Here is a 17,104-nt window from a genome sequence, read left to right on the forward strand (position 1 = left end):
AGTCACGTATTTAGGTAGATGAGGAGGAATTTTGTCTTAATGTAGCTAAAGAAAGCATTATCTTACTGGATTTCGGTGAGATTTTTCACTTCTTAAATGCTGGAAAGTTTCTCAAAATCTTTCTCAAAAGAAGATCTACTACTTCTGAAAATTTCACCTCCAACATTTGGCATGACACCTTCTGTGTCAAACTTCTGGAGACACAGAGCTGTTCAGCTGGCCATAATATACTTTGTACTGCAACCAACTACACTAGTGAAATGAGCTTCCTAGGTACGTATGTGTTTTTGACCAGTATTAATGACAGTGAATTGATGTGAATGTTCAAGCTGGACACAGATTGCTTTGGGAACTTCTATAGGACACCATAGCCAAATAGAGGTCCAGAGCAAGCTCTGCAACACAAAGCAATACAGCCTTGTCAAATATGAAAAGCACAGGCTGATTTGCTCTGATAGGCTCTGGCTAACTAGCCAGAATAAAGTACTGCACTGCCATGACTTTACTGTTTCTGGAAACTAAGCTAGATATTTGCATAGCACCATCTCACCATGGAAACATGCCATCTTATTTGGCAACAGCTCAGGCAAGCCTGTATGGTATCTCAGTGACCTGTCTAAAAATACGTAGTTCATCATGTCTAAGTGGGAGGGTTTCTTATCAAGGACCTTTATGCAACAATGTGTAGTATAAACGAGTTGATGATACTTAGGAAAATCTTCATAGTTCTTCAATCCTTTGTTCATGTATATTTCACACTAAGCTTTAGATATCACCTTATACTTTGCAATTGTTGGTGTGCTGCTTCTAAACAGCCAATCAGTTTCCTATTTCAATTTTTAAGAAACTGTAACAAAGGTCAGCACAAAAGCAGATCTAAAGAGAACTTAAATAAACAGAAGTATTCAGAAGATAGGTCATCCACACCAGTAAGATTTTACTTCACATTCCAAGTAGTTTTCTTCCTATAAAATTATCTCTCATTATTAATGGAGCAGCTTCTATAAGCTTGAACACAAAGCAGGATTCAGTGGTGTTAGGTGTCAAACAGAATAAAAGATTGTTACTGCCCAAAATACATTGTCAATTAACTAAAGACAGTATTTATAAAAGCGAAGATTAGAGCATAAAAGGAATTTAAGTTTCACTGACACCTATACTTGGAACACAGCAGAAGAAATATTTGGAAGATAAAGCAAATCTGATGGTGCCTCGTAGTGTCATATATATGTACGATTTGTCTAAACATGTCCCAGCATTTTATGCCCTGATACAGCAAGACTTTTTATTCGTATCAGGTTGAAGTTCAATTGTTTTCGCTTTCACTTTATCTTCATGTTCCTTTAAAATCCTGGGGGAAAAAAACAATACTTTTGATTAAAAAAGAAAGAGTAATAATCATAAGAGATCAAACCAGAAAACATTTCCCCAAGCCTATGAACTTGTGCAGAGATTAACAGAAAATGACAGAGCTTTGTAAACTAAGAAACAAACAATTATGGTTGCTCCATCAAAGAACTGCTTTTGTTCATTTAGTTAGAAAAATGTAATTGGTGCTGACTGTCAGCACTTATTGTATATTACAAAGACTCAAAATAGTGACTTTCAATTTGTTATTTTTGAGGCTGGAGCAAAACAAAACCACATCTGGCTACCTAGACATTTATCAATTACCTGCCACTTTCACAACATTTCACTAACTTCAGCCACAATAATAAAGATCTGCCAACTCATTACCAATGTTTTCACACAAGAGGAACAAGTTTACCTGTATTTTTATCCCTATTCTTTACATAACTTCAAAAATCCACCTCTCCCTCTTTCCCAGCCCCCAGGCAGACACAGAATTTGAGCTGTAATGAGGGAAGAAAGCTGCACATACAATATTCTGCTGCAAAGATGCAGCTGCAGCCATTTGCAAGCGTATTTCTCCAAACCAAACCTCCAAGAATTTCCTGCAAGAACTATCACAATGTCTCAGGCCTTCAGCTTTTCTAGCAACAGTTCAGGTGTTTCTGGGTCTATACAGAGCTTTGTTAGTTTATACAGAACTGAACAACTATCTGCCTAACAGAACAACAGGGTCAGGCTACAGACCAGTATAAAAGGAACAAGTATTTAATAACTGTAAGTTCCCATCAAACTAATTTAACAAACAAAAAAGAATTCACTCTGTCATCAGTGATAAGGAAGTCAGGCACATATAGAACTCATAGGTTGTGATTTCTTCTTACCTAGCTAAATGAAGCACAGACTGTTTGGTATTGTACCCAGAATATGCACTGCATTCATAGAAAATTAAATTGTAATCCTAGAATCAAACAGAAAGACCATATCAATTAATTTTGCACAATATCTCACTCCCATTTTTAAAAAGCATCACAGATATATTGAAATATGCAAATAAACAAATAGGTCATCTTAGGAAAACTTAGGACTTAATTCTAAAGCTAACAGTAAAAAGTAACAAAAGAAGTCTAAGCATGCCTCTGGAAAAACAGCTATATCCATTTCTTAGCAGATATTTGTTCTGTACAGTGGCTTTTACTGTAAGAGCTCGATCTCTCAAAGGCTCAAATGCAAACATGCCTTGTAAGGTATAGAAGTCTTGTGAACTTTCCTTGTGATTATGAGGTAATTAGTATATCACTGAGTGCTTGACAAAGCAGGTGAAAATAATTCCAGTGACTTTTGCAAAGCTTCAGCAGGAGTGTCTCTGTATTCAACAGTTTGTGACCCATGTTTTCCAGAAAATAACCAGCTAAAAATCTCAGCAAAATATAACAACAAATTAATTCTGTTTCATTTTTTGTACTTGATAAATTTTCTGCACCTTCTTTTGCAGTCAACCTGCACCTTTGGTTTTGTAGTCCCTGGGAGCTTTGCAATTAAGAACAATAGATGAATTATCAAGCCCTAGAGACATTCTGGGCACTTCAGCTGAAGCCTTATCACAATAAATGCAAGTGCAAGAGATCATCTTGACAAAAACCTGACATGGCAGCTGTGATGGCAACAGAAGTTTAAGAGGGAATGACAGATTATCCTCTCCAGAATAGACATCTGTCTACTTTTACAAGTAATTACATTGATTCTCACCTACACTGCCTCTACAGTATTACTACATGCCCTTTTACCCATCCTAATTTCAACTTTCTATATCAATCACATGTCCACATATTTCCATTTATTTGCTATTAACTGTGGTTACTGCATTTGCACTTACTTAATCACCCTTCATATGACACTTACAATTCAGTTTTCAAAAGTTCCCATTAAAGTGACCAGGTATTTCAGTTTGTGTTTGTGTGGGCTTTTTTAATACACCATGGTTCCAAAATTGCACAGCTTTTTGAAATTTCTATCATCTTCATGAATTTTTGAACACAAGAAGTGGGAAAAAGAAGTTTCATAAATATAGTAGTTCATATTAATACATTGCTCCAGTGTTATCAAATGTCGGTTTTGAATATGTTGTCAGCGGTTACCTGGTTTGTTCTAATGAACATCAGGATTGAACCACTTGTAGTAATTTCTGGGTGGCCAGATAGCACAGAAGAGCAGAGAAGGGAAGAAATCAGGGAATGTTAGTGTTAGATGGATATTTTATTGTTTAAACAGTGTTATGTATTATATTTACAAGGATCTAACCCCATGATTCTCTTTCTTTCCTTAGAAAAGTTTTAAGATAAAATTTGACTGGCTCAGATTTCTTGCTAGCTACACAAACCGAAGTTTGAAATAAAATTTACACGCCTTTATTCTGCTTAGCTGATCAGAACTCTAATAGAAAACCTACTGTGGTCAGTATCTAGCTACTTTACATCAGTCAAGCAGAGAGTGATACAACTACATCTTCCCCACAAACAACAGGATTTCACTAGAGAACTGAACTCTCAGTGATGACATCATTTATGCTGGCGTGGAATGGATTTTTCAACAAATTCCACGGGTAGGGCAGAGTCTTATTAGTGAAAGATAACAACTTAAACTCAACTGATATTAATTGCTTATTTCTGTCAGTCTGGCAAACAGGTCCTTCTCTGGAGACAGAGTCAGCCTGGAAATGTTGTCATTCTTTTGAATCGGGTAGGAAACTTTAATTGACAGCATACACAATGAGAACAAAGTAGAACAAGGCAGGACATATTTAATTAACGAGTCAGAAAATGCCATTCATCTCCATCCAGGAATTACCTATCCAACCTGAAAGACCACTGGCAATTAATTTTAAAAACTTACATAAAAATCAGCAGACATCTACAGAACAGGGAGGAAAATGCATGATTACCGGAGGGAGCTGGGCAATTTCTGTCCTGTAAAGTAGTATCACTCTGAGAAGAATAGCTCACTCATTAGCAGTATTTGTATAACAATGGCACTGACAGGTTGATAAACACACAGTAACAGTCCTCATCCCATGAAGCATACATAGTCTGCAAAGCCAAGGCAGACAAAAGCATTATTATTTGATTTTACAGTTGAGGAACAGAGATAGACAAGAATTTATTGACTAATTTAAGATCATTCAGGAAGTCTGTGCAGGGCCAAAATAAAATGCTGCCTGAAAGCCTCAGCAGCATCTACATCATAAGCCATTTTATTTAAATAATTGGCAGTGGTTACATTAATCCACTCAAAAGAGAACATTGGCTGATCCTGGATGCTTACAATATGATCCGAGTACACTCTGTATTGTCATGCTCATATGAATTCTTGATCAGTGGATCAAGTTAAGCTAGGGGTTTTACTTCTGGATCCTCTGCTAAAGTCAGACATGCCTTTTCTTTTTCTTTTTCTCTTTTTTTTTCTCTTTTTTTCTCTCTTTTTTCTCTTTTTTCCCTTTTTCCTTTCTCCTTTTCCCTTTTTCCTTTCTCCTTTCCCTTTTTCCTTTCTCCTTTCCCTTTTTCCTTTCTCCTTTCCCTTTTTCCTTTCTCCTTTCCCTTTTTCCTTTCTCCTTTCCCTTTTTCCTTTCTCCTTTCCCTTTTTCCTTTCTCCTTTCCCTTTTTCCTTTCTCCTTTCCCTTTTTCCTTTCTCCTTTCCCTTTTTCCTTTCTCCTTTCCCTTTTTCCTTTCTCCTTTCCCTTTTTCCTTTCTCCTTTCCCTTTTTCCTTTCTCCTTTCCCTTTTTCCTTTCTCCTTTCCCTTTTTCCTTTCTCCTTTCCCTTTTTCCTTTCTCCTTTCCCTTTTTCCTTTCTCCTTTCCCTTTTTCCTTTCTCCTTTCCCTTTTTCCTTTCTCCTTTCCCTTTTTCCTTTCTCCTTTCCCTTTTTCCTTTCTCCTTTCCCTTTTTCCTTTCTCCTTTCCCTTTTTCCTTTCTCCTTTCCCTTTTTCCTTTCTCCTTTCCCTTTTTCCTTTCTCCTTTCCCTTTTTCCTTTCTCCTTTCCCTTTTTCCTTTCTCCTTTCCCTTTTTCCTTTCTCCTTTCCCTTTTTCCTTTCTCCTTTCCCTTTTTCCTTTCTCCTTTCCCTTTTTCCTTTCTCCTTTCCCTTCCTTTCCTTTCCTTTCCTTTCCTTTCCTTTCCTTTCCTTTCCTTTCCTTTCCTTTCCTTTCCTTTTTTTCTTTTTTCTTTTTTCTTTTTAGCTCTATCAAGAGAGTTTTAGATGTTTTCCCTCAGGTCATTCTTGTACTGCATGTAAACGTTTTGGTTTGTGTTTGCTGCTTCTCCCTTCAAAGTCAAGACTGTAAAAGTCTCCTTACCGTCATGTTTTCTCTTTAATTCATCCAACTACAGATCAGATTCATTACAACCTTGTTGTTCCCTATGATGCCTTCCAGAGTCCCTGTCCTCAATCTGCTCCCCCTTTCCCGAGGTATCACACACAGTGCAACTACTAGTCTTCTCAAATGACAAGGAACTGAAAGGACTCCCTTCAGGCTGCCATTCTTCCTTTTAATAACGAACTGTGCTGTCTGCCTTGCAGAGAAGTTATGTGACCCATGCATTATAACAGGAGCCCTTGGTTTTCTGAACGAATTTGTACTACACTGACTTCTAAAATGTGGGACTGAAGCAAAGCAAGAGTTAATACAGCTGGGCTTCAATGCCCTCTGAAAGCACACATTCCTCTCAGACTACAGAAAAAAGTAGGTAAAAATGATCCCATCCTAGGAGACCTTGAAACAGTCCATAAAAACTGCTGGACTTCATGGTCAATAGGTTAATCTGTTTCTTTGCATGAGAACAGGTTCAGAGTTGTTTTAACCAAATAAGGCTATAGGTATTTTTATCATCTCAGCATCTAGTTCCATGTGTTTTGGATCATTTGTGAATAATTCATGGGATTATTCACAAAGTAAGTAACTCAATTGCATTCACTAATAGAGACAGTGGTATGTGGTTTCATAGGAATTACATGGCTATTTAGCAAGAATTATTCAAACATTCAAATGAGTCATTCAGATCCATTCATTTGATTATAACTATCTTTAATTTGACAACCTTCTTTGTTTTACTTATGCAAAACATTTTATTTTCTTGCATCACATGTTAGAATTAATGGTCTGGTGGGCTGTGAGTTCTATATATTAGAATGATTCATCTTTGTTTTACTATAGTACAGTTTTTAAAGAGAGCTAAATGACATGCAAGACACCTACACTGTCCATTTAGCATTTATGTATCATTTGTTTTTGCACAGAAGAATTCAGTGTTTCACCCTGGAGTCCCACCCAGCCTCCAGGGTCTTAAAACGATCTGTGTTTCCATGCATACAAGAAAAAGCAGATTTCCTGAAGGGAGAACCTTTTAAGGATGAAGATCAAGGCTGATATTGCTCCCCTATAAAAACAAAGTAACGGACATAAACCTGAACACAGAGGTATTCTTGCAAAAGGCTGTATGAATAATCAAAGATAAAAAGAGATCTGGCCCTACTTCTTTCAGTTATAGGCAGGTGCCTAGCAGCAATCTTTCCTATAAACCAAGAACTAATCATATGCATTTGAAATTTTGAAAATATCCTTTTGGTTACCAGCAAGCAGAGCAGTAAATCTATTTTCAAAGAAGAAACAAGTACATATGTAAAATTCAGCAATCAATGTTTAATTTAGGTAAATTCCTACCAACTCAGTTAATTTCTGAGGAATATTGAGATGACTTATTTCTATATAAGTGAATACTCTGGAGGCATTGGTGTTCAAACTATATGCATTGTATAGAGAAATTCAAAAGAAAAATTGATGAGCATGGCACACAGGAATATAAACAAGTATCTGCTATTTGCAGTCCCTTAATGCTTAAATTATGGCCCCTGATCGCCAGTGCTTTGGTAGATGCACTGTTAACTCTACTTATTTTATCTCCTTGATGGAAAGCTACTAGAAGTAAACATGTTTTCTACTCCTAACATAGGAGTAACAGATGGTCTTCTGTGGTTTTACAAGAGGTAGGAGGGAGAAAAGGTCCACAAACTATCTCTGTTAAGAATCCATCCACAGAGAAAAGAGAGAAAAAGAAGAGAAAAAGAGAAGGGAGGAAAAGAGAGGGAGAAAGAGGAGAGACAATGAGAGTGAATTCTTAAATATTTTTTGCACCACTTTTTGTTTTTTTCATGGATACAGTTTTATAACTACAGTAATTATCAGCATTTACATCATTAAAAGCTGAATTGATAAGTGTGATGGGGTTTCTAATCCTTAAAAATACTTGAATAATTAAACTGTGTTTCTATGAATTTATACACATTGAGACTCCATTTTAAAACATTCACCTTCAAGTTTTGTAAGGAGTACCTTAGCAAGATGCTCTCCCATTCCCATAGGGACCTCACGTTCCTTTTCATTATCAGTTTTATTACCCAACAAAAGCACAGGTACATTCTCCCCAGTTGTCTCCTGCAGAACAAAGAATAATTATCAACTGATGCACTGTATTTAAAAAATTGCAGATCAAGAGGATAAAAACTAACAAATGCCACGCTGCAACAAGACATTTAAGACATCACATATGAGCCAGGTATGTGTCACTCTACCTACAAACATGTCGGGAATTAAAGCTGGATAAAAGGCATGAAAAAGACAGAATGTTAGAGACAGCACTAACTTGGCATTTTTTAATAACAGTACAGAAGCTCATCAGACTCTATACTAAAACAGGAGAGAGAAAACTACCATGCTATACCGGCTCTGACATTGCTGTTTATAGCCACTGCTTTTGTAATTACACGGACAGGAAAATAATTACAACATCTGGGTACAATTATGCCAGATAAATTACATAAATTAGTGGAGAGATACTCAGAATATATCCCAAAAAATCCATAGAATAGGCACGAATCAAAATTCATTCTGAAAATTGTTGTAATTATCACAGTGAGTACATTCATAAAGTGGGCTGAATGCTGTAGCAATAAATGGACTTGGCCATATGTCTTCAACTTAGCAATAGTTTGTAGCAAACAAAATTAGTCAGTAAAGATAAATGAACTATTACAGCTTGGAAAAAGATTTTTGGGATCAAAAAGTGGAATTGTCCTCTAGTTTTAATATACTGAATTATAACAATCACTGATTTGTTAAGATCATATATTTAATAAGGGCCTGCTCTTACAAAATGCAGCTCCTATTACTTCAGTAGAGCTAATCAGATGAGGAATAACTATGCATGTTTGGAACCACTTGAATGAATGAGTACTAATTTCAACTTGCAAAGCCACCTATTGGCCATTAGGGAAACAGTGTATTATACTAGAACACCATGCCAAATAAAAGCAGACTAAATGATCTTTAAATACCAATTTGCTCCCTACTTTTTCAGTACAAATATTCTACAATTGTGAGAAAAAAGGATGTCACGCTTTGGTTTCCCTAGCGATTCAGTTCTTTATTGCAGCAGCCTCGGTTTTATTCTTATTTTTTATTTTGGCCACGTGAAAATTCATCTGCTTGAACTTACTATATGTTGTCTAAGAGCTACAGTGGTATACCAAGAGAAAAAAAAAAGAATTTTTAATTAACTGAAGCTATTCGGTGGCATGGGCTATGATTTTGTTTTCATGTGGTTGAAAGGATGATCCCCAGGAAACTGAACTGTCTACTATAAGACAGTTTTACAGCACTAAAGTAGATACTATAACTTTGAGTTTATAACTTATGTTCACAGCACAGTCAGCTTCCCATAAGCTACACAGTTGGTTGTCACAATGCTAGTGATGATCAGTGATCATCAGACCATCATCACTGATCCAAAGAACCTACCAGTGCTATTGGTGATCCAGCTAGATAACTTTTATGGGAAACCAGAGGACCCCATGATGGGCTTTCCCCACCTCTCATTTTAAGTCCTTAAAACCCTGGAACTGTGATTATTTTCATAAACAGCTTTACTGGTAACTGTATAGACCAAAATCACTAACAAAAATGTAATCGTGACCACACAAGAAACATGCTGCTCTCTGTGCTTTGCCCTGCTAACGTTCCCTATTCAAAAGAAGGTAGAGAAGAATGACACCAGAGCTTGGATTTAAAGTTATGTCATGTTACCTCAATGCTTATCAGCCACTGCTTGACAGCTGTGAATGTGTCTTTTGCTGTTATATCATACATCACAATGACACCATCAGCTTTTCTGAAAAACTGCTTGGTAATACTTCGGTACCTACAAGTAAGAACCTGTTTATAGCTCTCTTCAACAGAAACAGCAATCTGACAATATAAATAAAATTTTATAGTAATCCTCCTCCAGCCCCCAAAGCAAGATGTTGCCATACAGTTTCTTCTAATCATCTAGTCTTATATGGGTTAAAGCCCTGTTAATTTGGTTTACATATGTATTCCAAAATTCCATAAACTAGACAACAGAGAAGCTACAATACTGATCTTCACTGCAGATCCTGTTTGAAAGGTGAGGGTTATTACGAATTGTAGTAAGCAATTCCATTCTTCCTGAATCATCAGATCCCTTTTCACATTAAGCAGAAGGTTCACAGAGGACACTACTACCACAAATTACTGCAACAGCAAATAAATTCTTTGCAAAAAAAATTTTTTTGAAACATAGTGTTTGGAAAAGTTCCCTCTGCTGCCTTTAATTGATTCTGGGTTAGTCTGGATAATCAGGGGCAAATCTCACTTTCTCCCATCCTCTTTCATTTTAAGCTTGGAGTAGAAAATTCCCCCGACAAAGTTTTCTGCCTAAAGCTAGCTAGATTTCTGTTTGGGGATTTTTTGCCAAGATTCCTCTAGAAAACGTAGATTATCATTACTATCCTTTCTTTTAGTAACAGAAAACTATACAAATGGGCGAGGAGATAGGGAATGAAATAATCACTGAAAACTTACAAAAACTTGGAGTTCTTCAACTACAATGGGATTGTTTTGGTGAAAAAAAAAACCTTTATTTTAAACTTTTAAGGCATTTTCTGCTATAGAAATAATTCTAGGTATATTTTAAAATCAGCCTTCCTCCTAAAGAAATTGTGTGGTATGAAACTTTTAAGAGCTTTTAGTCTCTTCTACAGATTGGCAGTTTTTCAATGGACACTCAGCACCAAATCAACACATTATTGCTGCTAGGGAAGGATTGAAATTGTGAATTCACTGGCTCTGTTAGGAATACTATATTTGCTCCTCTCCCAAGAAGCAGGATTAGGTCCATGCTTACTAATCTTCAGATGATTCAAGGAAGCAAAACCTTAAAATGCGTACTGGTTTTGGCTGGGATAGAGTTAAATTTCATCGTAGTAGCTTGTACCAGGGTATGTTTTGGATTTGTGAATAAACCAGTGTTGGTAATACACTGTTTTATTTACTGCTTAACAGTGTTTAAGGAGCATCAAGGCCTCTTCTGTTTCTCAGATTCCCCCACCAGTGAGTAGGCTGGGGTGCATAAGAAGTTGGGAGGGGAACACAGCTGGGAGAGCTGACCCCAACTGACCAAATGGATGTTCCATACCATATGTTGTTGTGCTCAGCAATAAAATTGCAGGATAGGGGTAAAGAAGTTGGCTGAGGGACTGGCTGGGCATCAACTGTTTGGTGGTAAGCAACTGGGGTTTTTTGCTTGACTTGCTTTTCTTGGTTTCTTTCCCTCTTTATTATTTTTTCGGTGGTGGTGGGTTTGTTGTTGGTTTTTTATTACTAAAATGTCTTTTTTTTCAACCAATGAGTTTTCTCACTTTCACCCTCTGATTCTCTCCCCCATCCCACTGGAGTGAGGAAGCAGCTTTTTGGTGCTTAGCTGACCACCAGGGTTAAACCACAACTGAAGTTTTCTCACCGTTCCTGGCCAGCAGTGTCCCAGAGTTGCAGGGCTACCTGGGTATTATCTACTGTGATGGTTTTCACATTGTAATCCACACCTATAACAGAAATACAAGGTAAGTTGCCTCTTTGTATGCTCAGTTTGATCTTTGAAAACCTGATCCAGCAAGCAGCAACAATTCCAGAAAAATAACAAGATTGATACTACATTAAAAGTTATGTCCATAGTCTCTTACTATCAGAGAACAAGAGCTTTTATTTGCCAAAAGTTCTTCAGTACTAAAATACTGAATGTTAACAGAGTATTTGAATTTTGTAAAAGCTGTAACATAAATAACTTTCAAAATCAGGGTATATGAGTCAAGGGTCCATTTGATAGTCCACAGCAGTCTCAGCCATTTAGCCTGGAATTCATGCTGTGTAACTTCAGGTGTCTGAAATTTCAGCATTTAGTCTGAGCTACCCACATAGGCACCTTCTACAGTTAGTGGAAAACCATAAGGCATGACACTAAGGGGACGGTGGAGCCTAAGATAAATGCTGACGACAGATGGACTGAGTATGTGGAGAACTCTTCCCCTCTTCAGAATACAGAAGATAAGCTGACTACAGTTAGGTTGGTCCCCTAATTTTTATGTGGCTAAATGGAAGCAAGACAAAAGTTAATTTATCTAAACTTTTAAATGAATCCTCTCCCAATTCTCCTAACCTGTGGTGATGTAAATACCTTCTGGATAATTATAACAAAAATTAGAGTCTTCAGTATTAATAGCCATTGCCCCCTCCTAATGACAACCACATTTTCTTGTATCACACTGTATTGTATCATAGAATCACAGAATCATAGAATAATTCAGGTTGGAAGGGATCTCGGTAGGTCATCAACACCTTCTCTGGGGCCATTTTCCATATTAATGGGACTTTTATCACTGGCATTAATGAAGCAGTACCCTTCAATGGGCAATTAAGAAATCTGGATGGAGGATATATCCATTGCTTATATCTCAAGGGAAGACATTTGACCTATTCTACAGAAATTCAATGAGAACACTCTTCTCCAGGTTGTTCACTTGACTTTTCAACTGTCTGTATCTTGTCAGCCATAGCCCACACCTATGAAACTCACTGATGTGAAGATTAAATCAAAGCTATGACAAATACTTTCTTGCCATTGCATTTGCAAGAACACTGGATGACCAGCGGAAAGATGAAGAGGTCAAGACGCATTTCTGTGCTTTTCCTCTGGAAGCTCCATGAAATTGCACACACTGTGCAAGACCTCAGGGTCTAGAGAAGCATATCAGCCATTTACAAGACAACAATGGATAGGATATAGCACCACTCTTAAATGTAGACAACTGCATGGAGGTGTCTAAGCTCCTATTACAGTTAACGACGATCTAGTTAGTGAAGAACTAGGAGTCTAGGAAATGACTAAGCTCACCTTGAAGTAGGCATCAAGGGTCAGATTAATTGGTCCCAAAGCGCCTCTGACTAGATTGATTCAGAGAGGATGGTGGAGTAGAATTCAGCTGTTTGCTCACAGGCACCTAGTGCTATCTGAGATGCCATTTGCTATTTAAAAATGTCTGTTTGAATCTGACAGGACACCCAGGATACCTGCTGTCTCCCAAAGCAGCACCTTAAGACCAAGTAAAATACCTTATAGTGCCAAAATTAATTTAAATACTATGCTAAGATCTTAGATCTTCCCTGACTCTAATGTGAACTTCAACACTCAACATACCAGTAGAAATTTAAACTCAAGTGTCTTTATCTACCCTGTAATTCAAGGGAGCTACAGCAACTGCTCTTGTGAATGTTCTTAGATTGTCACAAATGCAAGACAAATTAATTAATTACCTTTAATTGCGAACAAGTTTTATTTCATATATGCTGCAGAATAAGTAAGGTCTAAATACAGACTAAGTATAATGAATCTGGTCATTTGCAGTAACTCAGCTGCATTGCAATAACCTAAACTTAAGTTTTTGCATTGATTATGTGTCTGACTTTTGAAAGCTTCGTTTACTTCAGGCAATGTAAGCACAGTGTAGGCTTTGACATGTTTGGCTTTGAAATCACTGGTTCAGCATATTTCTTTGGTGCTTAGTATACTGCTAAACCTTCAGACATAATTCAGATATTCTACTTGCTCTTTAAAACAACATCAGATTACTTAGAGGGATAGAGATGGGGTACGGAGGTGGGACAGTGCAGTCCAGAGGACAGGATATCAGTTTCAGAACAGTGAGATCTACAAGGAAATTCTACTTTCACTGAAAGTCCTACTTTTAAAACATCTGTATACTTCTGCTTTATAACAGAGGCCTGATCTCAGCAGAAGCTGCTAAGTACTGTTGGAACTAAAATAATTATAGTAATAATGTTTCTTAAACTTACCTACAGTAGCAGCTGTGCCTGGGAAAAAACGATCTTCACAAAATCGCCTTAAGAATGAAGTCTTTCCAACACTTGAATTGCCCACAAAAATAACCTTGAATAAGCGGTCAGGGATTGAGTTTATTCTCTCCTCCTTCAAGTAAGAGCAAACATTAGTTTCCAACTCTTCTATAAATCCTGTTGCCTCTCCAATTTGCCTTGTCTTGAAGGATAACTGAGATTGGAAAAAGAAGAGATTTTATCCTATCATGTTCTCCACTACTCATAAAGCAACATTCTGTTTCTTAAATGTTTCAGATGTTTGCCATGCATCATTTCAGATCACTGGAAGTGCAGTGATTTGGGCTGAGATCTGGAAGTATACCGAATGTGAACTTTGACATGAGACTGCATTGAAAAATGCATGAAAGTGACAAAAGAAAATGGTTTATGTTCATTCCTGCAAAATCAACTCATACACGATCACAGAGCTCTGCTCAGTAGTTTCATCCTATACCAATGACACAAAGGAAACAGCACATCTTCACCTAGATAACAGAAGAAAAGTCATTATTTTCTGGCTTATGTCATCTACCACCAGATTCTTCTCTCTGATAGTACTGTGGAGCCAAGCTTTGATGGAATTACTCCACTTCTGTATCTGTTTAACATTACAGGCAGAAGCATGGGGGAAAGAGACAGAGAGAGAATTAAGAGCCAGTTCATCTGGCTGTAAACATTCAGCTATGCTTCTGTCATTTAGGTTTTTTAAGCAGAAGGAAGAACAACTTGTTCTGCCTATCCACATCCTGTTTACTGCAGGCTAAGCTAAGTGGATGCTGGAGAGAATATTTATATCCTCTGTCAAGTAGGTCATTATTGCCAAGACCTTTGTATGTAGATCAGGAATTTCTCAGGAAAGAACACTGTAGCATCAGCTGGTTTGCAGGTGTGCCCTAGCTGGCCTCTTCTCCTATTCTGTGCAAAGATGAAGGAGGAGGGGGGAGATAGCAATTTTTTTCTTAATGCTGCAGAAGGGAGCAAGATGATGGATGCTCCTGGCATTAAGTTTGTTGGGGTGGGGTTTGTGAGGGGAGGGGGAGAGGGAGAGGGAGAGGGAGAGGCCCTCTACCAGGCTTCTGAGGTACAGAATCCCCTGAGACTGATGACTTCAAGAAGATATCAGAACTGAACTCACTACCTGAAAGTCCTTTGAATGAGACATTGAAGTCTGGCCTTGCAAATACTTCCTATAAAGATACTGAAGCCTTACAGAAAGAATCAGAAACAACTCATAGGGAAGAAAATAAATAAAAACTCAAGCTGCTGTCTACCTTAGTATGAGCAAAAAACAATTCACTGCTGTAAATTTTTGGGACAAAAGACATGTCCCTTTCATGAGCTGGGCTAACAGCCCATTACAACAATACCGAGATTTCTTATCTCGTTGTTCACTTCTTTTCTGTTAAAATCCCAAACTCCACTGCAACTATTAGGCTGCTAGTAATACACATTCATCACACAAACATTTTAATTTCTGCTGAAAAACATTCCCAGCTTATTAGTGTGTGTGCTCTGGGAAATAAGACAAGTTAACATACAATCATCATCTCGGCACCATTTTCACAGTGCTTCTGAGAACAATAACTAAATATATGGACTACATGAACTGAAATAACCTGTCCCTGGTGGTCATACACACCACAGTAGCAGTAAGACTCAAAGACACCAGAGGCCTTCAGCTCAACTCCCAACATAACAGGCAGCCATTTTTCACTGAAATGTATCAAGTCCACCTATGAAAATAACCTTAATAAACAAATTTGATTCTACAACTGCATCTGAACAGTGGACTAAGGGATGAGCTACTTCACAGTCCGCTTCAACAAAGTGCTGATGGGAAAATGGAATAACAGTGAGATGTAAATATGCTTTAGTTTACAATGCAATCTAAAAAAGTCTTCTCTAGATGTGTCTCTCGAGTGGCCTTTGTATAAACAGTAGCCAGGTCAAGTAACATACCTAGCTTTTGTGCAATTTAACACAAATGTGGAAGATGGCAGGTATAAACATAGTTCATATTCCCTTTTGAATCAACAGAGGGGAGAGGAATTGCATCTCAGGCAGAGGTTTTGGACAGAAAATCTTGCTTTAGTTTCCGTTATGGTTTCTTCAGATATTTTCCCAGTCACATTTCTGCTTATGCTAACTGCAGCTTTGTCTTCATAGCCACTCAGAAAAATGTTCTACCTGACTGTTAACTCCCAGATAAAAGAGCAGTTGCTGGTGTCATGCACTGCTGCAAATTCTTAGATGCTTTCAGAAGTCAACTTCCATTCTCTAAAAGGAGAAAAATTTACATTGGTTCTACTCGCCTTTAAGATGCAGTAGGTCATAAAGGCAGCTAAATGACTGTGAATATATGGTGAATAGGAACTCTTAATGCTGCCAGCTAGGGGCCCGAGTTCAGTATAGTAAGTAGAGAGATCATGGAATGCAGTGATATGAAGCCATGTAGACTAAAGGAACACAAATGGTGATGAATTGAAAAATACATCTTAGTGCAAAACAGAATGACAAGAATTCATATCTGAGTGAGCTACTTATGTAACAACTAAATGGAATCATTCTGCCTCATTCGCACAAGTATTTTTGTTCCTACACTCCTTCATACTGCAGATCCTTTGAGCAGCAAAACATGAGGGGAAAGGACTGTCTGCAGAAGACATACGGCCCTGAGACTCACACCTCATAACTCATCATGCAACAAACAGGGAGTTATCTCTTTCTGAAGTTTTCTTCAGCTCCAGTTGAAGACTACATGCTGAGTTGCCCTGAAAACACTTACTAATTGAATACCACTCCTCCTAGACCAGGCACGCTGTGAGGAGAGGGAATCAGTGTGAGAGCACTGTAGGGAACGAGATCATTTCTGGTGTCTAAATCTCATGGTGATCTGAATACCCATCATTTAGGACATGCAAAGTAGTATGAGAAATTCATCAGACTACAGCTGGTGTATGAAAGAAGATGAAGCACTACTCAGACACAATGGCAGCAGTCAGACCCTTACACAGCCTAGTGACTGCCCTAAGCAATGGAATGCTATCAGTTGAATAGTTGTGGGCAGGCCTAGCCAGCAGGCCAAGAGGACCATGCACTTATTTCAGTGCCACATAGACAGGGCGTTTATCATAAAGGGGTATTTTGTTGTTTGGGTTTTTTTGTTGGTTGGTTGGGTTTTTTTTAATTAAATTTTTAAAAACAAGCAAAAAACCAACACAAACTAAGGGCCAGGCTAAGGCACTGACATTTAATGGAAACAAAATATGAAGTCCCAGTTCTAAGTGACCTTTGGAAATTAACTTGTTTACCCTTGCAATGTTTCTTTAGAAACTGAAACAAAATGTTTTCAACAACCTGGCAGGAGATAACTTTATGATTTCTCCTCTCCCCTCTCTGCTTGCTCTCAACTGTTGGTTTGGGTGGGTTGTTTGGTTGTTGTTTTTTTTTTTTGGGGGGGGGG

At 37.8% G+C, this 17,104-nt stretch overlaps 1 protein-coding gene across 1 annotated transcript in view; it reads right to left on the reverse strand.

The window, feature by feature from the left end:
* Positions 1-793: 793 nt before the first annotated feature.
* Positions 794-17,104, reverse strand: part of CRACR2A (calcium release activated channel regulator 2A) — a 64,666-nt gene continuing 48,355 nt past the window's right edge. The window contains 6 exon segments of the mRNA XM_026867842.1: positions 794-1,351; positions 2,235-2,311; positions 7,729-7,830; positions 9,478-9,592; positions 11,213-11,294; positions 13,600-13,732. Of these exon segments, the coding sequence (XP_026723643.1) occupies positions 1,261-1,351; positions 2,235-2,311; positions 7,729-7,830; positions 9,478-9,592; positions 11,213-11,294; positions 13,600-13,732 (600 nt within the window). The 3' untranslated portion in view covers positions 794-1,260.

Source organism: Athene cunicularia (assembly GCF_003259725.1).
Source record: "Athene cunicularia isolate RWA chromosome 1 unlocalized genomic scaffold, athCun1 chr1_part2, whole genome shotgun sequence".
Taxonomy (NCBI): Eukaryota; Metazoa; Chordata; class Aves; order Strigiformes; family Strigidae; genus Athene; species Athene cunicularia.